The sequence below is a fragment of the Carettochelys insculpta genome, chromosome 6 (genome assembly GCF_033958435.1).
Source record: "Carettochelys insculpta isolate YL-2023 chromosome 6, ASM3395843v1, whole genome shotgun sequence".
Classification (NCBI taxonomy): domain Eukaryota; kingdom Metazoa; phylum Chordata; order Testudines; family Carettochelyidae; genus Carettochelys; species Carettochelys insculpta.
This window is the reverse complement of record NC_134142.1, coordinates 61,935,261-61,958,474: the sequence shown is the minus strand read 5'-3', so window position 1 is coordinate 61,958,474 and position 23,214 is coordinate 61,935,261. Positions and strand designations below refer to the sequence as shown.

General features: G+C 47.1%; 1 protein-coding gene across 1 annotated transcript in view; it reads left to right on the top strand.

Annotated features, from left to right (window-relative positions):
* Positions 1–23,214, top strand: part of LTK (leukocyte receptor tyrosine kinase) — a 165,552-nt gene that overhangs the window by 134,534 nt on the left and 7,804 nt on the right. Inside the window, exons 19-25 of the mRNA XM_074998858.1 lie at positions 568–681; positions 2,873–3,059; positions 4,265–4,355; positions 8,809–8,873; positions 11,042–11,171; positions 13,748–13,845; positions 22,684–22,776. Coding sequence (XP_074854959.1) covers positions 568–681; positions 2,873–3,059; positions 4,265–4,355; positions 8,809–8,873; positions 11,042–11,171; positions 13,748–13,845; positions 22,684–22,776 — 778 coding nt within the window. The remainder of the gene's footprint in view (positions 1–567; positions 682–2,872; positions 3,060–4,264; positions 4,356–8,808; positions 8,874–11,041; positions 11,172–13,747; positions 13,846–22,683; positions 22,777–23,214) is intronic.

Below are 23,214 nucleotides of genomic sequence, written 5' to 3'. Positions count from 1 at the left end.
CCGAATTTGAATATAAAAGCCAGCTCAGCTGCTTCTTTTTCCGGAACAGTGCCATAATTCTTCTTCAGTAACACACATACCTTTAGGTCATTGACAGAATGCCCCATTCCATTAAAATGTTGACTAACCACCAAATAGAATGACTGAATCATAGAGTCACATGGAGTTACACTGGAAATTAATTTGGCCCTTTCTTTTCACCAGTTAAAAACTGTATGACTGGTAGTCATCATTATTTTCTAATACTATATCTTGCAGCTCTGAGCCATGGAGCTTCCATAGGGAATTCCAGCTCGTGGGCAGTTATGTTTTCCATGTCTAGAACCTGAAAAGCAGAATAAAGGATATGGGGATTTAGGCTATTTGTGTTTAGATAATTAGATTGAACAGTGGATTATGAGTATTTATGACTCCCTGGGCCCCAGTAGAATTTGCTGTAAAATGCATATAAAGATCCTTCCCCACCTGCAAAGTATTATTTTTTGAAAAGGAAGAGCGGTGGTAGAGGTTCTTTAATAGGCTGTGGTTGTTTGCTGGTTAAGATGTCTGAGTCCTTGTTTTTTCTAGTTCCACACAGCCTCATCCCGGAGGTTCCCCACCTTCCTCTCCCACTCCTCCTAGTCGTCGTCACAGTGATTATTGTGCTTGGAACGGCCCTGGCTTGTGGCAGTCTCTCTGTTGGTAAGGAATATTTTTGGCTTGTGTTAGCGTACTTGTTCCTACTATTGTATTACGTGGAATATATGTGGCCAAAAAGAGTCAAAGGTGTCACCATGTCTAATATGAAAGTGTTAAGCAAAGTCAGAATTTGATATACAGAGACCTCGGCTTGCTTTATTCTGTGCCAAATGGGCTGAGTTGGGAGATTTATTGGTTAGGATACACATAAAAGAAGGTGCAAAAACAAATTATGAAGCAGCATAAAATTGAATGATTATGTAAAGCCAAAATCTGTTAAATGTGCTTTTTAAAAGAGATAGAGCCTCTTACTTCACCAGAAACCCCTCCCCGCTTTTTGCTGCTCCCAGATGTGAGTGAGGTGGGGGCTTGTCCTGCTTGGGGCAGATAGACATGAGGGGGAGAAGAGTCGGGATAGTGAAGCTGGGAGAAATACAGCTTTTGTTGAGGTTTTCAGGATTCCAGGAGGCAAGTCCGTCACAAGGCAGATGGTCTATGTTGGTGGGTTGGCCACAACACAATTTACCCTGAGCTGAGGCTCCTCTTCTGGTCTGGGACATCGTTAGGCTGGTCTGGTCCCCTCTTATTCTGCAGCCTCCCTTAGAATGTGCAGACCTGGTTGGATCATCTTGTCTATCATGCTGATACTGTGTGGTACAACTGACATGTAAGGTACAGCTGACCTGTAAAGCCGAGAGAGAAGGAAAGAGACAGGACAGGGGGAAAAATAGCTGGGGAAAGGGAGACCAAGCAGGATTTCATGTGTCATTGCTGGTATGGCAATGAAGATCAGATACCCCCACTGATGTGCTGAGCTCTGAGTTTTACGACAATGCAATAGCTTTTAGAATCCATAGGCAAAGCACAAAGTCCCTGGAGTAGAGCTGAGGCGTGTCAGCCTTCCCTTCCACCAGGAATTGCTCAGTCAGCCCACGTGTTCCCCACCCCAGAAGCTTCTTTGTAAAGACTTTGAAAGCGGGGTGCTGGGCAGAATAGTTCATATTCTCATTATTATTATCATCATGGTGATATAATAGAGGTCTATACAATCATGACAGGTATGGAGAAGTGAACCAGGAAAAGTTATTATTTGTTCCCATGACATAAGAACTAGGGGTCACTAATTGAAATTAATGGGTGCAGGTTGAAAACTAGCAGAAGGAACTGTTTCTTCACGCAGTGCATGGTAGGCCTGTGGAACTCCTTGCCAGAGGATGTTGTGAAGACCAGGACTTTGTAGGCAGATAGGAATGGTGTCCCTACCCTCTGTTTGTCAGAGGCTGGAAAAGGATAACTGGAGATGGATCACTTAATGATTGCCTGTTCTGTTCACTACCTCTGGGGCAGCTGGCATTGGCCCCTGTTGGCAGACAGGATATTGGGCTAGCTGGACCTTTGGCCTGACCCAGTGTGATGGTTCTTATGTACTTAAGCCTTTTGCCAGCCTCTGAGTTGGCCTCGCTGGAAGAAGGGAGCCAACCTTAGAGCTTCATTCTGCTAACATGGTACTGTTGGGGGAACTGAGAGCAACTCCAACCAGGAGACTGCTAGCTACCAGCCAAAGCTAGAGAAAGACCGGTCTGCCTGCAGACCACATTACTACGGCTGCTGCTAATGATTGGAGCCAATAGCATGTCAAGACTTTGGGAGCCAGCAAGAAACATCACCCTCTGCCTGGTTCCATGTAAGGGATGGACATAATAGTAGCCCCGATGGGCAGAGACTGCTCTGGCCTTGCTCTTTCTGAGAAGAAAACTACTTAGACAGCCCACTGGATCACGAAGCTGGCACTCTTTCAGCAGCCACTAACCCATAGACTGCAGTCATGCCCACTGGTTAAAGGCAGAATTCATTCAGGGGCATGGCATGCTCTCGGTCTGATTGGCCACTTGCCCTTTTGTCTTGGTTGGGTGCCAGCACGTCCTTTTTTCATTGGTTCAGAAGAGGCTGCTCCATCCAGAGACCAGGACTACAGATGGCCAACACTTCATGCTTGGGTACCACATTCAAGGTGGAGAAGGTCCTGCAAAGATAGAGAAGGGAAATCACACTAGGGTTTTAAGACTACTCGTATTAGTAACTTCTGACTTGGTGTCATCTTGTTGTTTGTTCTGTGGTGCTAGCATCGTCTCCTTTGCTCTATGCACATGTTTGACATTTCACCCTCTGTTTTTTGTACGTTGTGCCCCCACAGTTTATCACCGTAAGAAGCAGCAGCTGGAAGGAGCCAGGGCACGACTGCAGAGCCCAGAATATAAACTGAGCAAAATCCGCACCTCCACCATCATGACTGATTACAATCCCAACTACTGCTTTGCAGGGAAGGCTGCCACACTGAGCGAGCTGAAGGAGATTCCCCGGAAAAACATCTCCCTACTTCGGTAAGGCCTGCAGTTGGGTCTGCTCCCCGATTTGGGATAGGAGGTGTAGCTTGGGGTGAAGGGGACAGTGTCACTTTTTTTTTTTTAAATGTATAAAGTGGGCCATGGAGCATGGAGAACTAAGAGTCATAGAGTTAGCTGGCTAGTAACCATGGACAATTCACAGTCCAGAATGGTACAGCCTAAATGTGGCTGTTCTGACAGCTATTTATAACATCAACGTCTCACTTTTATGCTCTATGAGGCACTTTGTAAGAATTAGGCCCCTACTTAAGCACATGTTGAACTTTAAGCTCATCAGCCATAGGTCCCATTGACTGATTTAGGCTCCCAGCCAGAAGCAAGAGTATTCTCTATGCTGTTCCATCCTTATGCTTTGGGGATGTCCTGGGTTACTGGAGCTTCCAGCCCAAGAGATCTTCCAAGTCCATAGCAGCATTTCCTTTTCTTCATCAGAACAGAAACTCGCATCACAGGGCAAGCTACCCTGGGCAACTCTCATGTCTTCTGCAATCCAGCTGAAGTTAGTTAAGAGGCCATAGGGAGGACAGGCAAAATTTAACTACCTATTCTGTTCCTTCACTGTCTTCAGGCATCAGTCCACAGCTACTCTCTCTGCTGCCGTGATTTGATGTAGGCTTAATATCATCGCTAGTAGCTGGAAGCTCATGCTGGTGCCCAGGTGTAATTTGTGAAGCCACGTGTGTAAAAAAGCTGCATATGGCTGAGAATTAAAATTGTGTGGTAACAGACTGTGAACCCCAGATAGGATTTCACCCAGTGATATTCTGAACAGAGAGCTCTAAACCTCACAGCTGCTTCCATCATCTGACACTGACGCAACATACCTTCTAGGCTTCAGAGGGGCGCACCAAGTAATGTTCTTGGGAATCTTATTACACAGATAAATCTGCCACCAAACCCTAGTGTTTTCGTACCAATATAGATCCAGGCAGTTATTTTATCAGCATGCAGTAGGACCCTGTGTTTTCAGTACTATGGAAGGTCCAGTGTCACCGCACCAATACAGTCCAGAGCTGGTGCTGGAGGTTTTGACACTCGTCCACGTCTGAGTCATGTTGCTTTGCCCCGGATTCCAGTTACAAAAACAGGTCTAAAACCTGCTCCTGGACTTGACAGCAGCATGAGGTGTGTAGGTGCAGAGCCCCTGGACATGGCATGACCTGTTCTTTCTCTTCCTTCAGGGCCCTAGGGCATGGTGCATTTGGTGAGGTTTATGAAGGGACTGTGGTAGGAATCGCAGGGGATCCCAACCCTCTTCAGGTGGCTATCAAGGTCAGTACCTACCGCTAATGGGCTAATCTCACCTGCATGGCAGTGAATACCCATGGGAGCGACGTTCCCATATTGAGGTACCAATTAGAAAAGTGTTGTTACAATTATCAAACAGTGCCTGGTTGACAGCGCTGCTCATGCTGCTAATGTCACATACCATGAGGTTTCCATTGTTTGGATTTTTTTTAAGCCGGATACCAATAGCAGCCGATTGAAAACAAACAGTTCTCTTTGGTACGTGGCTACATCTGCTGGTCTAATGGAGGTTGGAACTGATACATTAACTTCACTGCCTATTGAGACAAAGGCCTCTGCACAACAGAACCTGAAGAGGAGAGTCTATCCCCAGCCTCTGCTTCCAGTGCCAGGGAGAGCCCTCCTATTGCATCTAAGAGGAGGCTGTACGACTCTGTCACCCAGCCATATCACATATATTAGCTGAAATGATAGCCAAGTGCCAAACCCCCTGCTAGGGGATGTAGGCACAGCTTCGTTGAAATCAGTGGAGCACTGTTATCTTATGTCAGCAGGGAGTTTGGCTCAATAGCTGGAGTTTCTCTTGTGGAGTTTGCTGAGGGCCTCTCAGTACAGTAATAGTCATGTCAGTCATCTGTAGGCTAAGTCTACCCAAGGTGTAGGGGAACAATTCCCTGCTGGAGGAGACAGACCTGTGCTAGTTTTCATCATGTTACCTATAGCAGTGTGTGCAGCCGGCCACCATGTGTAGGTGCCTCTCGGGTGTGGGCTTGGGGAGGCTAGCCACTCCCAAAGCTCATGCTGCTGCGCCTGCGCTCTATTTTAGCTTACTAGTTTAATTAAAACTACCATAGCTCTGTCTCTTCAAGCCGGGAATCACCCCCAACTCCAAGGATAGAGGTACCCTTACATGCTATTCCAGCAAGCCCAGCCAGGACTGATACAGCAAGCTTTGTGACCAATACTCCATGCTCCTCCGCCTCTTTTTTTTTTTTTAAAAAAAGGCTCCAGAGGTGATCTGGACAATTACAGGCCGATAAGCCTGACTTCCATCGAAGCAGAATTATCAGACACAGAGATGAACAGAGTATGTTGGGGAAGGGTCAACATGGCTATTGTGAAGGGAGGTCGTGCCACACTAACCTATTAGAATTCCTTGAGACGTGCAGACAAACGTGGGCAGATGGGATTCAGTGGATACAGTGTACTAGGCCTTTCAGAAAGCCTTGACGAGGTCTCTCACCCAAGGCAAAGTAAGCAGTTATGGGCTGAGCGGGAAAGTCCTCTCAGGAAACAAAGGGTGGGAATAAATGGTCAGTTTTCACAATGGGGAGAGAGAAATAATGGTGTCCCCCAGGAATCTATATCTATGACAGGGTTAAAAAATTAGATGAGTTCATAGAGGATATGTCCATCAAGGGTTGTTAGTCAAGATGTACAGAGATTGACCCCAAGCTCTGAGTGTCCCTAATCTCTGTTTGCCAGAAGCTAGGACTGTACAACAAAGGATAGATCACTCCGTGATTACCTGGTGTGTTCATTCCTTCTGAAGCCCCTGGCATTGGCCACTGCCAAAAGACAGGACACGAGGCTCTCTGGTCCATTGGTCGGACCTCATATGGCTGCTCTGATGGTTGTCCCTTGAAAAATCCCTGTTCTAGGTTCTGGTGCCTTGCCACTCATTCAGTAATGGGCACTCCACCCTGCTAAGGAATTTGAAACACCCACACTAACAGTCAGCTGAATGGAAGGTAGTGGGCACTAGCTGATGTTCTGGTATATTGGTGGAGTTACTTACAGAGGTTGTGAGCCCCCAACTCTTTAAATTGAATGGTGCTGAGCAGCATAAATTATAGTCCTGTAAACTCATGTATTTAAGGGCCACAATCACATGTTGTTGTTTAAATGCCCCTACTCTGGTTTAGGCTTTGTGAAGGGAAAAAAAAAAGTTTAGAAAACCTAATATTAATCGTTAGACTTTCATGACTGACTTTTAAACTAAAGTAAATGCATTTGAGCCACTCACGTGGAAATGTTCCCTTGCAAGTGGCAAAACCCAACCTTGCAGCTCTTGCTCCCGTCAGTGCACCTGAGTTACTGCATTCAATCTAGCCGAGCTCCAGTGAGATATTGCTGGTCTCCCTGGGGCTGAAAACTAGGACCTGGTGTGTGTGAAGCCTCTGTGGTAACCGCAACACAGTGGGAGTGACCACACGGAAGGCTAATGCTGGAGTTGCGTGGAGCGATGCAACAATGCGGCACAGAGTAATTGGCTTAGCAACGTGATTAGACTGGCAGCTGATGAATTGTTGCAACTCAAGCTAGTGTATTGCATCACGACTGCATTACTAGCCCAAGCAGCAGCAACAACGGAGCTTCTGTTTACCCTCATCCAGGCAGGCCAGCTAATCTGAGTCTAAAGTACCATTTAATTCAAGGCTTCGTGGGTGACTGTGAGTTGAGTTGGAGGTACCGATCAAATTATAACTCAAGCTAACTATGCTAGAAGTGAGAGGATATGTCTATGCTGCAATTAAAAACCCATGGCTAGTCAGCGCCAGCTCAGTCAGGCTTATGGGGCTCAGGCTGTGGGGCTTTTAACTGCAGTACAGGAGACCCCCAACTTATGTAGTGGTTGCATTCTCGTAACCCCCACATAAGTCAAATTTCAGGCAACTGGGGGGAGCCAGAAAACTAGCCAGGGCAGCAGCCCTGGTCACTTTCCTGGCTCCAGCTCCCCTCTGCTTGCAGAGCTGGAAAACTGCTGCCTGATTCCCAGCTCCCCTCCGCTGGCTGGAGCCAGGAAAGTGACCAAGGCTGCTGCCCTGGTCAGTTTCCCTGCTCCTGTCAGTGGTGGCAGCTGAGAGCCTGACTCTTAGCTGTTGCCACTGACAGGAGCAACTGCTCCCCCTGACAGGAGCGGGGAGAGTCAGGCTGCCACCCTTGACAAGAGCGGTTTCTTTGTTCCTGTCAGGGGCATCAGCCACTCCTGTCAGTGACCGCATCTCAGCTGCTGCCGCTGACAGGAGCGGGGAAACTTCTCCTGTCAGGGGTTGGGAGAATCAGGCTGCCATCCCTGACAGGAGCTGGGAAACTGACCAGCTCAGCAGCCCTGGTCATTTCCCCTGCTTCTCTGAGTGGGGTTAACCTGAGATACATGCAACTCCAGTGCACATATCTTGGGGGTCTACTCTATAGATGTCCAGGCTCTGGCTGGAGTCCAGCCTCTAGGACCCTGGGAGGTGGAGGGTCGCAGAGCTCAGTTTACAGCCCCAACTGAAATATTCCACAGCAGTGAAACAGCCCAGCTGTCCCAGCCAAATCAGCTTGGGAAAAGAGCAACTGCAGTGTAAGCATCCCCTGAGTGAGAGAGTGAGTGAGAGAACCCAGAACTGAAACTGCCAGTTCACTGCAAGTGAAACTACCTAACTTCACAGTCCAGAGTAAAGTGCAAAAGTAAACAGAGGGAAACAGTAAATTTAAATGCTATCTATTGTTTGCAGTTTAATGATCCAGTGCCAGATTGTGGCCAGCTTCTTTGTGAGAAAGCAATGACTGATCTCTGTTAGTGTCCTGTCTGCAACCTTCCCAGGTGGTCACGCAGCCCCCTGCAAATGAAACTGCTGAGCTCAGCTGAGAACCTGCTGTATTTCCTTCTGGAAGTTGATATAATAGCCATGACAGAGGAGAGAGGAGGTATTATTTAAAGGTCATATGAGCTGAATGTACACAAATCATTTCCTGGTGCCCAGAATGGGCATTCTCCACACAGAAGCTGGTTCATCCTGGACTGGCCATATCAGCCACCCCTGCTTTCGCAGAGTTCGGATTTGACAGCAGAGGGGAGGAGATACATAGGGAGCTTTAAAAACATACATCTAACATACTCCTTTTGTAAAAGGTGCCCGCACTAGCATAGCAGGTTACTCAAGGAATAATATATGTAATTTACCAAAATGCTGCCACACCCCGCAAAGCCCAGACTGCAAATAGCATTAGCTCTGTTATCCCTTGCAGCCTAGCCTGCAGTCAGTAGCAGCCACCCCACTCCTCAGTCTGCACACAGATCGCAGCAGCCACATAAGCATTGGCCCCACCATTCTGTGCAGACCTGCAACTGCAGTTTATATCTGTCTGTGCTATTAGTATACATTGGTTTAAATGAGCTATTGAGTCCTGTAGTTCCCTAGCAACTACACCTCTCTGTATAGAACCAGGTGTGATTCTTTTTCTCTGGCTACAAAAGCACTGCAGGTAGTTAAATGCACACGCAAGAATATTCTTCACATAGGTCAGTCGCCTCTTGTTTCTTTCCTACCACTAGAGTCATAAGGGGATTAAAATTGGAGCAAGAGACTCTCATCATGTCTATGATCTAATCATATTATGTCTTCACGGTTGTGGGGGGGGTTTTATACTTCTCTGAAATATTTTTGTTTCTTCTGGGTGTTTTGTCCCTTTCATTCCCTGTCAACAGACATTGCCAGAAATCTGCTCTGAGCAGGATGAGATGGATTTTCTGATGGAAGCATTGATAATCAGGTATATTTCAGTCGAGTGTGGGGGTCATTTTAATCAGTGGATTTAATCGGAAGATTAATTTACAGGAGATTAATGACGGGATGGGCTTTCTGATCCAGCCCTCCTCTGAACTACAAGTTATTACATCCAATGGCTGCGTGGTGGCCTGTTAGTGGCCTCAGCCCAATTTCCAGTGGGCATGTGTTTGCCTTGTACCTGATACCCTGACTGCTTATCTCCACAAAGCTAAAAGTAATTTCTAATAAGCACTGAATTTTTTTTAATAATGTTACACTTACATGGGAGCTTTCACCTCAGGAAACCGCAGGGCCCTTGGCCGCGCAGGATTCAAGTCATGCCGTCCTTGTGTTAGGACGCTGCCATTGATTGACTGGAAAGCTATGGCTTGAGCAAGCGATAGGATTTGGCTCTCTCGTCATGCAACACTGCTGCCATTCAGCACAGTCAGGCAGCACTCCCCACGCTGCATGCCAAGGAGGGATTCCAGCCCAGGTCATAGGGGCAAACCGTACTGTTGTTAAAAACACTGCTGGGTGTTCAGGAACAGCCCGGGCCTGGCTAGTGTGTGGATGGTGGCACAAGGAGATGAGGCGTGAAGCTTCCCTTTGTACCCTTCAAGCAATAGCCTACCATAGCTGTAGTCCCTAGTCTCCACTGAGCATGGTGACTTTTCTCCCTCCCAATGCCTTCTGCAGCATTGATCACCCCAGGACCTCGGGTCTCCGCAGCAGGCAGCAGAGGGAGGCACACTGCCACTTGAGGGGTGAAGTAGCGAACCAGGGACCACTGTGAGCTGTGGAGCTCCAGGAAGTGTAGTGCAGCTCCCCACCTTGCTTGGGGAGGGTCTGTGCTTCTCATGTGCAGCCTGTCTCCTGTGCAGAGCAGACCGGACAATGATCGGGCCTGACCTGATAAGACCTGACAGTGAACTGTGTGGTGTGATGTTTATCTGCCTAGGAAAGTGAGAGGACTGAATCGTGCCCAACATTTCAGGCCTTATTTCAAACCTGGGATTTATGCCACTAAATCAGTCTCATGAAAAAGGGAGATAATCTAGACAAACTCCCCTAATCCTTCTCTCACCACACAGCTCCTCTGCTGGCAGGGTGGCTCTCACTTACCATAGAACTGCCCAGGTCTTGCCCGGCAAAGCAATCACCAGACAGAGCCACCCCTATGACAATGTCCTGTTAAGTTTTTACCCAGAATGAAGTAAAAAGGCATCTCGACATGTAGTGCAGGGGATAATTTATCTGTGTTGCTGTTTGCCCTGTCTTCAGTATGTGGAACAAAACCCTTCCTCTGAGGGTATGCGGATGACTTCATCTCCCAGCTAGGACATGCTGCTGGGCCTGGACTGCCGCCATCAGCCCAACCCCCCGGCACCCTGCTGGAGTTCTGGTTGGCAACGCAAGACACAGCCATGCTGGCGCATGATTTTTTAAAAGCAACCCCGCAGTTCATTTCATAATGTTTTGATTGATTTAGTTGTCTCTTCTCTCTCTGGCTTTCCACCACTCCCGAAGTCCTCCGCTCATATCTAACCCGGGCGGGTAGTGATCCTGCCTTCTGACAACAGTTTGGCAGCCTACGTTAATTGAACTGATTCTCTCAATCCAGTTCCTGAGGGGGGAAAGAAGTTACTTAACTTATTGCTACAACTGGCCCTAGCTGACCCTGTTTCTGGCAGACTGGGAACTGAACTGACACTCCCAAACTACACAAAAATGCACTTAAGGAACAATGAAAGAAACCCATGTCCCCGTCCCCACCCCATGATAGCATTTCATTTCAACCAGCTGTAATATTTTGGACTTAAAAGCTATAAGTTATATTTCCTTTCTCCTGTGACCCTGTCACAGTGAAATCCATGAATCTTCACTGCATTGGAGAACCATGGCAGGCATGTGCGGAAGGAAGGGGCTGTTGTATTTGGTAGCTTTTGCTGGTTTTTCCCTACTTTCTGAAGAGGCCATGCCAAGAAAAATCTCTTTGGAGTCCTTGTCCCTAGAGTCAGGCTCGGGCACCGTGCTTTGATTTAGCGGAGGTGGGCACTGGCTTTGACAGTGTGATTCACCAAAGTTCAGGGGTGAGTTGGGTAAAAGGTTTTATCTCCTGTCTGTTTTGTCTCCCTTTCCCTGGATGTGGTTGTGGCGGTGAATTGGAAGTAAGTTCAGTCACCAGAACATTGTGCGGTGCATTGGTGTGAGCCTCCAGATGCTGCCTCGCTTCATTCTGCTGGAGCTCATGGCTGGAGGAGATATGAAGAGCTTCCTTCGGCAGAATCGACCTCGGGTGGTGAGACCATCTTCCACTTTCCACTTGGTTTGTTTTCCTTACGGCGTTTTAATAGGGCTCTTCTCCACCTTCCAACTTCTGCAAACCTTTGGACAGTTCCCCCTCTTCCTTTGATGTGAGAGGATGCCAATAATAGAAAATTAGTCTTGATCATGTATTGCAAAGGATCGAGTTTACTAGCAACCCAGGAGGAAATGGAGTAAAGAGTGTCTCTGTCAGAAACAGCTGGACAACAGTATGTGAGAATGTTCTCTGAGCCTCCCTCACACCATCTATGCATTGCTGTGTCAAGTAACGAGCTGAGATTACAGCAATGATGCTCATTCACTGCAAGCCATAGGGTTGCCAGTTCTCAAGGATTGGCCTGGAGTGTCCTGGAATCGGCATCCATCTTCTGGTGACTGTGGAAAGAAATCTGGAAAATTCTAATAGGATATTTTAAGAAAAAGACATTATGTCATGTTGGGAAAATAAATCTCCCAGAATAGCTTCAGTCAGAGTTGACAACCCTAGGCAGCTCTTCAGCTCATGTAACTAGACATTGTGGTATTTCCTTCAAAGGAGCTATGTTGAGTTATTCCAGCTACACATACAATGGGTGCTCAATGAAATAGTATTGCAAATACTTAATATGGAACTAGCCTGGGTTTTCTGCTTGTGAGTTGTTTGTGAATGAATCTTGATTTCCCCAGATGTGTTTGTTACTGGTATAAGGCTCCACAAACAATTTAGATGAACCATTTTCAACGTATGAGTTGTTCACCAGCTGCTAATTTCAGCTATTTGCTATTGGTTATTCAGAGTGTGTTACTGGTCTCATTACTCACATGATATTGCTTCTGCTCCGTGAGTGGATGAGTGAAACTTTTAAAGCAGGCAAATAAGGCCTGCCCTACACACGTTTTTGCACTGGTGTAGCTATGTCAGTTAGCAACAACCCATAGTGTGAAGACAGATACAGAAATATAAAGATGTCTTCTACAGGTATATTAGTGACAAGGTGAGTTAGGTAATATCTGTTACTGAACCAACTTCTGTTGGTGAGAGAGACGCTTTTCAGACATCTAGAACTCTTCTTCAGGTCAGTTTGTCCTTCTTTCCAACAGACGTTGTCCAATAAGAGAGATTCTCCTTTTTGTACCTGAATAAATTATACTGGTATAAGTACATTCAATTACATCCATACGAAGAGGATTGTAGGGCTTAACCATGTCAGTACAGTGAAAGTAATACAACTTCTGTGAGGAGAAAAGGCCTATGGAGTGATGAATATTGACTGTGGGTACATCTTCACTACAGCGAAGATCAACCCCGCCATGGTTGATCTTCCAGAGTTTGATTTAGCGCACCTAGTAGGGATGGGCTAAATCGAACTTACCTGGTGCCTGTGTTGGCTCAGATATTCCTTCCCCCCATTAGGAGCAAGGGAAGTTGATGGGAGCTCACATGCCTGACAACCTCCCTTCGTGGAGACAACATGGAAGCCTGAATTAATGTATGTCGACTCTGGCTACATAATTAACGTAGCTGGAATTGTGTAACTCCATTCAACCTTCACTGTGGTGTAGACCTGCCCTAAACAACAGTGAGGTATGACTGTTCTCATCTGCACACAGCAAATATGTATAATAGCATGGAGAAGTCATTCCCTAAACATCTGGGTAAAAACAAACCTGCTATCAAGACTGTTTGGTAGCAACAAACACAAAGAGGCAAGAATTTAATTGAACCCAAACAGCCCTTCCAAATTTAAAGGCTCGTTCATGAGTGCCCTTTCTGAAAAATTTAACTGGCTCTGGATCTTGCCACAGGTTTATTTGGCCACTGCAAAAGTGAAACTCCATCAGCTTCCTGACAAAGGTATCCCAAAACAAGCTAATTTCTTCTTCCCTCTCTTATTTCCTCCTCTTTCACCTTTGTAAAGTACTTGTTTATAACTCTAACCATCAATGGCAAATGTCCAAGTGTTCTGTGCAGTAAGGGTGATCACCTAGATGATTAAATATCAGCTGCCAAAAGCCAGAGTACTAATGGTTCCAGTCTGTGAAACGACCAAGTTAACAGCATCCAGAACCAGGAGTCGGGGTGGGGGGGCGGGCGGGCTGGAAAACCCAGCAATTTGATGTGACATCTCCAGGAGCTTCATTGAGCTTGGAGCAATTTCTCCACACCCCTCCCCACAGCACTGGAAAAGTACTTGTTGTAAGAGCTTTCCTGGAGACACACTAAGGAATTTTCCCTGTAGTGATAAAATGATTGCCAAAGGTTAAGTGAGTGTCACAGGGTGGCCTACTTGCCACTAACACTGCCTCCTTCTGGACCCTGCTGGGGATTAGCTTTACCTGTCCAACTTCCCTTAGGCAGTTTCTTACTCCATCCTCCCCCATGTCTCCCTTGAGGCTCTGCTTCTATCCTCCCTTTCCAGGGCACCAAATTTCTCGGGACTCATTGTCCCAGACAGTCCTTCCTCTCGCTACATCTTAACAGCACCACTGCCCTGGGGCTGCTAGGGAAATCCTAACAGTGACTGCAGCCTCCATAACTTCCCTTCCTGTGTGCGTCTGTCTCTTATCCAGAATCAGCCATCCACCCTAACAATGCAGGACCTGCTGAACATAGCCAGGGACATTGCTTGTGGCTGCAAATATCTGGAGGAGAACCACTTCATTCACAGGTGAGAGGGTGCAGTCCATCCCAATGTGATGGTTGCTTGAACTCGGCTGGGCTCATACAAAGCCGATGGTTTTAACTTTACAAGGGAACGTGCAGACATGTTTTCCAGTTTGGATCCATGCAGTTTTATGTGCCCCAAGCTGGACTTGAGTCTCAAGATCTCAAAGAGAAGTGGGGTTGAACCCATAGGATTTCGACAGGTTTTGCTACAAAAAATGTGGTGAACAAGAATCTTCTGTGCTTTTGGAGCAGAAACAGTAAACAGGTTGAAACTGTATGTATTTGACTTGAAAGGCAGTCTGAAGATAGAGCTTGGTCTGAAGCCAAAAGCAAGCAGGTGTCTTAGCATAGCCCTAGGTAATTATTAAGATAAACCACTGCACTCTGTTCACAAGTGACTGCCTGAGTGAACTGCCAATCAAGAATATAACTAATGCCTAGGAAGTACAACTAATGATGTCACATTAATAGCACATATTGTAGAGGTTTCCATGTTGTAACATGATAAAATGGTGTGAACTCTTCTGCTTTGCAGATGGTGCTGAACCACAACATTATGAATAAAGATTTTCAAAGGCAAAACGGGAGCTAGGTACCCAAATGCCCTTGGCTTTCAGTGGGAATTAAGTTCCTGGTTGCCTTTTGTACTTCCAAAAATCTGCCCGGGACTGTGTGCGCTTCCAGTAGTTCAGATTCTACTGGATATCTGTATCACATGCATTCTTGAGGTTCTTCCCTATTTCCACTAGATGGTAGTAGCATTACACTACACAACTGTGCAGGAGAGTTATTTCTCTTGCTTGTTTCTCTTATTTCCCTCTCTTCTGACCTCACTAGGGCTTGTTGATTGTCTTAGCGTAGCACCAGCACAGAATAACCTTTGAGCCATTGACTAGGGAAGCCAAGAGCAGTGTAAAGAAAAGCAGAGCTTATGCAGTATGGTCCAGGAGTTAGGATCTTAATCAGGGCATAGGGGTGTGTCTGCACTGCAGTCGCACCTGTGACCTTGGCACAGGTAGACACACCCAGTCCAGCCAGCTCAGATAGCAACAGCAACAAAGCTACGAAAGCACGAGCAGCAGCGTGAGCTGTGCAAACCAACCTGGGCCCCAGGGTATATATCAAGTAGCTAAACCACGCTGCTGCCCACGCTGCCATGGTTTCGCTCCAAGTCAGTTTGCCTCTTTGTGCCGCAATTGCCTCGTCTGTAAAATCCTTAAACACGGAGATATACATATCTCATAGAGCTGGAAGGGTCATTGAGTCCAGTTCCCTGCACTCACAGCAGGACCTATCACCATCCCTGGCAGATTATTATTATTATTTTTTTTAAATCTAGCCTGCCCCAGACCCTCGAGCTCAGAACCCTGTGCTTGTGAGGTCAATGCTCTAACCACTGAGCTAGCCCTCCCTGTAAATCAGAACCCCTGACACTTGCTGCGCTACAATCTGTGGCTGACACAAGAGAGAAGAGCTAACAACTGCTGTGAGAAGCTGCTAAAGAGTCCCACTAGGCTGGGCAGCATCTCTCATTCCAAAGGAGAGCTGGTTTCAGTTGATGGAAGCTGCCTGTTCCCCTCCACAGCTCTAAGTCCATTTTATGCCCAGTGCAGGTCAGCAGGAGGCGTAGGGGACACACGCACAGGCACATAGAGCAGGTTCGTGAGTCGGGGTATGTCTTCACTACAGCTGGTGATTTTCCACCTCAGAGAGACATTCTTGTGCTACCCCCTGTCAAGCTAGCAGGTTACAAGTGGCAGTGTAAGTCTGGCTGCATACATTATGGGAAAAGCTACTACCCTCAAGTAAGTGCCTAGGGCAGGGGCTGTCAATTAGTTTTTTTCATAGTCCACATGCCTAGGTCAAGCGATAGTCAGTCCAGACTCCAAATGAAAAGTAAAATAATACACACACACAGGCCCACCAACAGGGCAGGGGGGAAAAAAGCTGAGGGAAAAAGAGGGGGGCGGGGCAGTTGCCCCGAGGTCTGGCATTTGAAAGGGTCTTGAAGCTCTAACCGCCACTGTGGCTACTTTGACAGTCGGGACAGCCGGAGCTCTGGGCCCCTTTAAAGTGCCACGGGAGCGCTACTCTGCTGCACTGCATGGTGGGGTATGGGGCTCCAGCACCATGGGCCATGTGGTGCTGGGTGCCCCAAGCCCCTTCCATTCTTGTTCCTGCCCCTTCTGAGGGTGCAGAACCAGGTCCCGCTCTCAGCTTGCCCCAGGGCCCGTGGTGGCTGTCAGCCCCACTGTCGATACGTAAATAAAAAGATTCGAAAGTGTCTAGTGGTCTGAATTGGCCCTCAGTTTACCTCTTGACTACCCTGCTGTTGGGTTTCTGATGGGACTGTACTCGGGCTGACTAGCACAGCTCATGCACCTGCCATTACGTTGCTCTTTTTCGCACACAAGCTCAAGCAAATCTATCGTAGAATCATAGAACACTAGGACTGGAAGGGACCTCGAGAGGCCATCAAGTCCAGCCCCCTGCCCCAATGGCAGGACCAAGTACTGTCTAAACCATCCCTGATAGACATCTATCGAACCTGTTCTTAAATATTTCCAGTGATGGAGATTCCACAACCTCCCTTGGCAATTTGTTCCACTGTTTGACCACCCTGACAGTTAGGAACTTTTTCCTAATGTCCAGCCTAAACCTCCCTTGCTGCAGTTTAAGTCCATAGCCTCTTGTTCTAGCCTCAGAGGCCAGAAAGAACAAGTTTTCTCCTCCCTCCTTATGACTCCCTTTTAGATACCTGAAAACCGCTATCATGTCTCCCCTCAATCTTCTCTTTTCCAAACTGAACAAGCCCAATTCTTTCAGCCTTTCTTCATAGGTCACGTTCTCTAGACCTTTAATCATTCTTGTTGCTCTTTTCTGGACCCTCTCCAGATCTTTTTTGAACTGCGGTGCCCAGAACTGGACACAATGCTCCAGCTGAGGCCTAACCAGTGCAGAGTAGAGCAGAAGAATGACTTCTCGTGTCTTGTTCACAACACACATGAATCTCTCTCTCTCAGCTAAAGACTGCACCTCCAACTCCAGTGCAGACATGCCCGTGGTGTTTGTGCTACACAGTAACAGGGTGGAACTTTGCAGGTATGCCAGGGGCCAGGCAGAGCAGAGTAGAAGCACACGTACATAGGTACACCCTTTCTGCAGAGCAAACAGGCGTAACAGCTACACAGCCAGGCATGGATGGGAGAGACTGGAAGAAAAAGGGGAAACAAGGCAGGTGGCAATCTGAGCAGTGAATTGTGAGGCTGATGTTTTACTTTTCTCATGCTTAGGGTTAGAGGTGGGGCATGTTCTTGTGATCAGGGCAGTGGAAAGACATCTGGAACCCTGGGATTCTGCTGCTCATTCTGCCACTGAGTCAACATGTGGCCTCCCTCAAGTCACTTAACTTCTCTGTGTTAGTTTCACTTCTTTGTAAACTGGATATACAGTAAACTCTTTCATATCCAGCAGCCCTGGGGCAGGGAGATATACAGATATACAGATATTCATATATTCTGTATTGTAGAGAGGTATACCTAGCAATGTATAACTCTAAAGAAAAACAAGGTTAGATATTAAGAAGCAAACAAAAATGCATGCGGAGTACTTTATTTACCAGCAACGGTAGTATTGTACACTGTAAACGTGTACCGTATTTGTTGTATTTATTTGTATTTACTTTCACTAGACTGTACTTACGGACATCATAACTAAAATTTACTTGTGGTTAAAATGCTGGTTATTTGAGAGTTCCAGATTATAGAATGCCAGATATGAAAGAATTTAACAACTACAAATCACTTCTAAGTTGCTCAGATGGCTGATGCTATAAAGGGATTATTATTTATACTTAAGCAAAATACACCATATGAAAAGTCTAATAGGAACTTCTCAGTGTAAACTTTTCTAAAAAGGATGTTAACAGCTGAGGACTGTGCTGGCTTGCAAGAGTAAGATTGTGATGGTGCCGGGCCAGGTATTTGTAAAGCCCCATGCCTACCCCCTTGCACAGCTGTGCAAGACCTATCCAGGGGTGGAAAGGAGAGTAGAGTGTGATCTCAAATAGAAGTAGGGAGCAAGTTTTTTTTTTTCCAAACCTTACCCCAGACATGGGATCCCTATTCCCACAACTTTCAAAGCAAGCCATGGAAAGTCCCAGCTCCTGTGAATTCTCAGATACCAGTGGGCAATTTGTCTCCATCTCATCCTTCATTATGAGTGGTTAGTTCTCACTTAGCCCATGCCCAGAGGCCTGGAGTGTGGGGCTGAAGAAATTCAGATCCTGCCTTCTGAGAGCTAGACGAGGCTCCAGGAGGCCATGAAGTGGTTATTGCTTTCCTTACAGAGACATGCAGCGAATTCATGCCTGCAGATTGTCTTTCAAGGCTCCTTGGTGATGTACAGAATCCCTGCTCTCGGGGGCAACCCAAAATCTTATGCACAGAATCCCAGCTCTTAAAAGGGCAACGTGAAGCCTTAAGCCTGCTGTGGCTTCTGTAGTGAAGCGTATCACCATGCCAACCATGGGAGACAGGACCCATAGACAGGACAATAAAATCATCACTCAGACTAAACTTGGATTCAGCAGCATCAGCCTTGGGAGTACTGGCTGCAGCCTCTTTTTGTGCAGATCTACATGCTCCGGAATGCCCTTGTGAGCATGTGTCCCTCTCCCCTTCCACTTCCCTCAAGTCCTCCACAGGTCTACTTTCAACTACACTTCCCAAGCAGCTTTTTCAGGCCCAATGCTTCACCTGACTCTGATTTGCTGTACATTACGAACTCCCAAAGATCTTTCCTGGGGGCAACTGTGGCTCCAATTCCAGGAGCTAAAACTGCAGGCTAACATCTGGTGTCCTTCCAAATATGCTGTTGATACACTCTTTGGAGAGCACAGAGACACACCCATTGCTGAAGCTATATGCAAGGGATTGAGATCCTCCCTTCATCCAGTAGGCGGCTATTCAAACTCCCCTACCTCAGCCAGGGTTTTCTCTGAAGCCACTGTGTCATGGCTCCTTCCCCACTCTAGCAAGACAAATGCAGAAGTGGGGGCCATCAAAAGTACCCCCAAAACCTTATCTACCAGGTTTTGGAAAAAACTTCCCCCCTCCAAAAAATCCTAAAAAAAATTAGATTTTGGGGCTAAAATTCACTGCCACCACCCAAGTAATAATAAGGAAACCAGGGACAGACTACTTAGGAAATCTCAGCCCCAAAAGTAAAAACCAGGACACAAACATTAACCAATGCCAGGTTAATAAAAAGAAAAAGAGAACTTTTATTATTACAACAATATTCGTGTTGCAAGCCTCATGATTAGATTGAAGAGTCACAAAGTAAAACACAAGGGGAGTCTCCACCATGGGCCTAGAACTTAGTTACAAGGAGAGTAAAAGAACATTTCTAAAAAGTGCACAGACATCAGATCCCACTTCCCAAACCATAAAACAATAAAGGCTAACGGATTTATCTAAACTTTGCCCTACTTACAGAAGATTGGAGGGCCTGTTCTTGGAGGGAGATATTCTGTGTCTGTCTCCCTCATGGCTGGAAAGAAGAAGAGAGACCAGAGGACAGAAAAGGGAAGAACCAAAAAATTCCTTTGTCCCAGTTTGAAATTCTTACCTACATTCCTATAGGCCACCCCCACCTGGCTAAGGAGGTTAACCCGTTTACTCTCAGTCTTCTGGCTAACCCTCACGATCATGACACATTGTCTCTCCAGATTCCAGCATAGAGATTATGCAGCAGGAAGAAGTCATTGCTACCTGTCCTAAAAGTTGGAAGATTCAGGGTGGGATTCTCTGGAAAACCATCCAACTCCAAAAGTTTCTTTTCTGGGGTTTTCCATGAGGCTTCTCTCTCTCTCTGTGAGGGTCACTTGAGAGAGGGCCCTCATCTCGGAATGTGTCAGAGGAGTTGCTGAGTTAGTCTGTGTCTTTAAAAACAAGAAGTCCCATGGCACCTTATAGACTAGCCCAGTTAGTCGGTATCTTCAAAAACAACAAGAAGTCCTGTGGCACCTTATAGACTGAGAGATATTTTGGAGCATAAGCTCTGCTGGGCAAAGACCCTCTTCATCCACAAAAGCTTATGCTCCAAAATATCTGTTAGCTGCTAGGGTGCCACAGAACTTTTTGTTGTTCATCTGAGAAAGAACCACCTCAGAAAATGGGTGCCTGAGAACATCAGGGATGTATATTCAGTGGAACTCCCTCCCTGTCCTATGAACAAGTTTATCCTTTCCCTAAGTATATTAAAATAAACCAGTAAAGTCCCTTCATAGCATCAGCAGACAAAGAGCACAATAGTCCCTCTCCTATGCACTGAAATGATAGAACCAGTTTAGTGAGTACAGATATTTTGCAAGGGACACAAGAGTCTTTGTGAAGTACAGAAACAATAGCATCCCAATCATTTTAGATCGCTTCTCTCTCCACAAGCCCATCTGCCCACTCTAAGGAAAGAGTGCTTGGTGTCATTCAACATGGCACCAGTACCTTTTCCTATTACATGAGGAACATTGTCATGACCTTAGAGAGGGAGGCCTGCATAGTCCACAGTCATGTTAAAAAAATATGTCCTGGAGTGATTTTTGTTACTGTGGTGATGAGGTAAAAAGGAAGAGCCCTGCTTGTTTTTCAGAGGCAGGAGGTGTTTTCAAGGCTGGCAGTGAGAAGAAATATTTTACTTGCAACATAAGCACATTTTTCGGCCATCACTCAGATTCAATTAAACAGGGACCCTCCCAGTGCCATTTTTTAAACAAGGTGCTTTTCAGACCACAACAGTACTTTAAAATGAGCCCAAACTTCCCAGCCTCATGCATGTAGTCACCTCCTTCCTGTGTCACAAATTAAAGGCCCAATCTTGCAAAGTTACTTCCAGATGCAACACCTAATTTCAATGGAACTAGCACTGGGTATAAACCTAAGTGCAGGAATAACAGTTTGCTAGCCCCAGCCTCCAAAAATATAGACCCCCATCTTCTGGCAATACCAGTCTAATGGTGGGAGGGAGGAAAGTAAATATTTAAGGGGCAACAGAAATGGAGCTGATAAGTAATCAGATTATGCCTCCCGTAACAGCTTGTGATGCAAGCACCTAAGACTATTCATACATAACCTAGTTACTGAGATTATGTAATTTATATTGGTGTTATAAGGTGTCCTATATGAATAGAATGATTTCACTTAATGAGTCTGTGGGCAGAGCAACAGGGAACATTGTGTAGGTACACACACGAAAGACAATGGGTTTTTAGTTACTACTGTCAAAAATCCTGAGTCTTGTCTCCAACACCCTGTAAAACAGAAGCGGGGAGCCTTTTTTGGGGGGGGGGATCAGGAGTCACCAAACCCCCCCCCCCAGAGAAATCAGTTGGGAGCCCACACACAAGTGAGGAAAAAAACAAACCCTGCATCCTTACTTACGTGGCCTCCACCTAAGACCCTTCATGCTCCAACCTCACAGTAGAGGTGGGAGGAAGGCTGGAGGGTTCAGGCTTTCCTCTAGGTCAAGTTTACACTTTTGAGTGCCCAGGGCTAGTAGGTTTTTGTGGGCCTCATCTATGCTCTGGGGTGGGACCAAAAAATAGGGGTTCACTGTGCAGCAGGGGCCTTGCAGGGATTGGGATGAGTATGGAGTGCAGGGTCTGGCCAGGAGAGAGCTGGAGGTGTGGGGGGCTGGGAGGGAAGCAGGGTGCTGGAGTGAGCTGGGGCTGCAAGGTCTGAGGAAAGGTAAGGGAGAAGGAGTGAGCTGAGGTGGGGTCTGGGTGATTCCACCCAATGGGACCACCGGGGGTGGGGAGCCTCCAGGAGAGCAGTTCCTGGTGCTGCTGTTCCCCCAGATTGAGGGGAGGGGATGGAGAATAGTGGTAACTCCAGGGTCAACCCATGGGCCCAATCCTGCTTGCCTTGATCCAACCTGCGAGGCTCAGGGCTCCCCATGGGCTGTAGCTTCCCCATGCTTGCTGTAAATGGAGTTTGCCAGGCAGGCTGGGAATTAGCAATCAAAGGAAGGGCCTTTATGTGGGACAGATGGTGAGGTTCCCTGGTGAGCTATTGCCTAGCCAGTCAGGCTGGCCCAGGTGGACATTTCAGAGACAGTAACAGCCCTGGGCCCCTTCAGATCCAGGGGACAGCAGGGGTTAGGGACATGCAGGCTTTGCCCTATAGGTTGGTTTATTGCTTTTAGGATTTTTTCCCCCTGAAATCCTTGTATGCTAAATAAATGATGCTTAAGGAAGCTGCTTGGCCACTAATTATCATTGTCCCCAAGTGTGTGTGTGTGTGTTTGTGTTTGTGTGTGCATGTGCAGGGGAGTAGAGGCCCTGTTGTGCTCCCCATAAATAGCCAGCCCAAGCCAGGGAAGCTAATGAGCCAACCAGCAGACCAAATTCCTTGATGAGTCCTTGACACCTGCCATTTCAGGCACATTGCACCTGTGCTAAGAAGCGTGTCCCAAGATGAGGTGTGGGAACAATGTGTACAGCCTGGATGCTGAGAGCCCATTGAACCAACCTCTAAACCCTGTATACAATGGAAACCCCTTCAAGCCAGGGAGCGCAGCAGCACCTTTAGTTCCAGCAGTTATGTCCCCAGGGTAATAGTACTGCAAGATCCAATCTGCCATGGTGATCACTGTTGATACAGAGGACTGCCACCTGGCCTGCGAATGGGCGAAATGCATGTTTCCAGCCTAAGCGAGAGGTGAGAGCATGAAGCCTGGCCCCTGAAGTAGGGACGGCAGCTGGAGAGACCTAGCTGTGTAGGGAGTACAGTGATCCTGGTAACCAAAGTACTGTAACGTGTAACTCCAATTCTCTTTTAAGGGACATAGCTGCAAGGAACTGCCTGCTGACCTGCACGGGGACAGCACGAGTTGCCAAAATTGGCGATTTTGGCATGGCCCGGGATATCTACAGGTATGGGGCGAGGGGGTTCCGTTTGTGCAGAGAAAAATGAAAGAAGTTGACATCTCCAGAGCATGGAGAGCTCATACGAATGTCTGAAAAATATGAACTGTCCCGTGTCCGCTGAGCTAGACTCACCTTAGTGGGACCAGCCATTATTTTCAGGGGAGTTGTCTACCCTAAAGCAGTGGTGTCCTAAAGAAATTCAGCACTCGCCACAGCCCCTTCCCCCTCCAGTGCCACCCCTCAAGCCAGGAACCACCCACCCCGCAGTCACGCATCTTAAGTCCCCTGCCCCAAACTGTTGGTGACTCACTAGGCTGCTGCCGGAGCCATGCCACACAAGCTGCCCAGCTATGCCTCCAAGCTGCCCCAAGCCACGCCGCTGCCCAGGTCGCTCAGCCATGCTGCCTAGCCAATCCATGCGAGTTCCCCCGGCCCCGAGCCAGC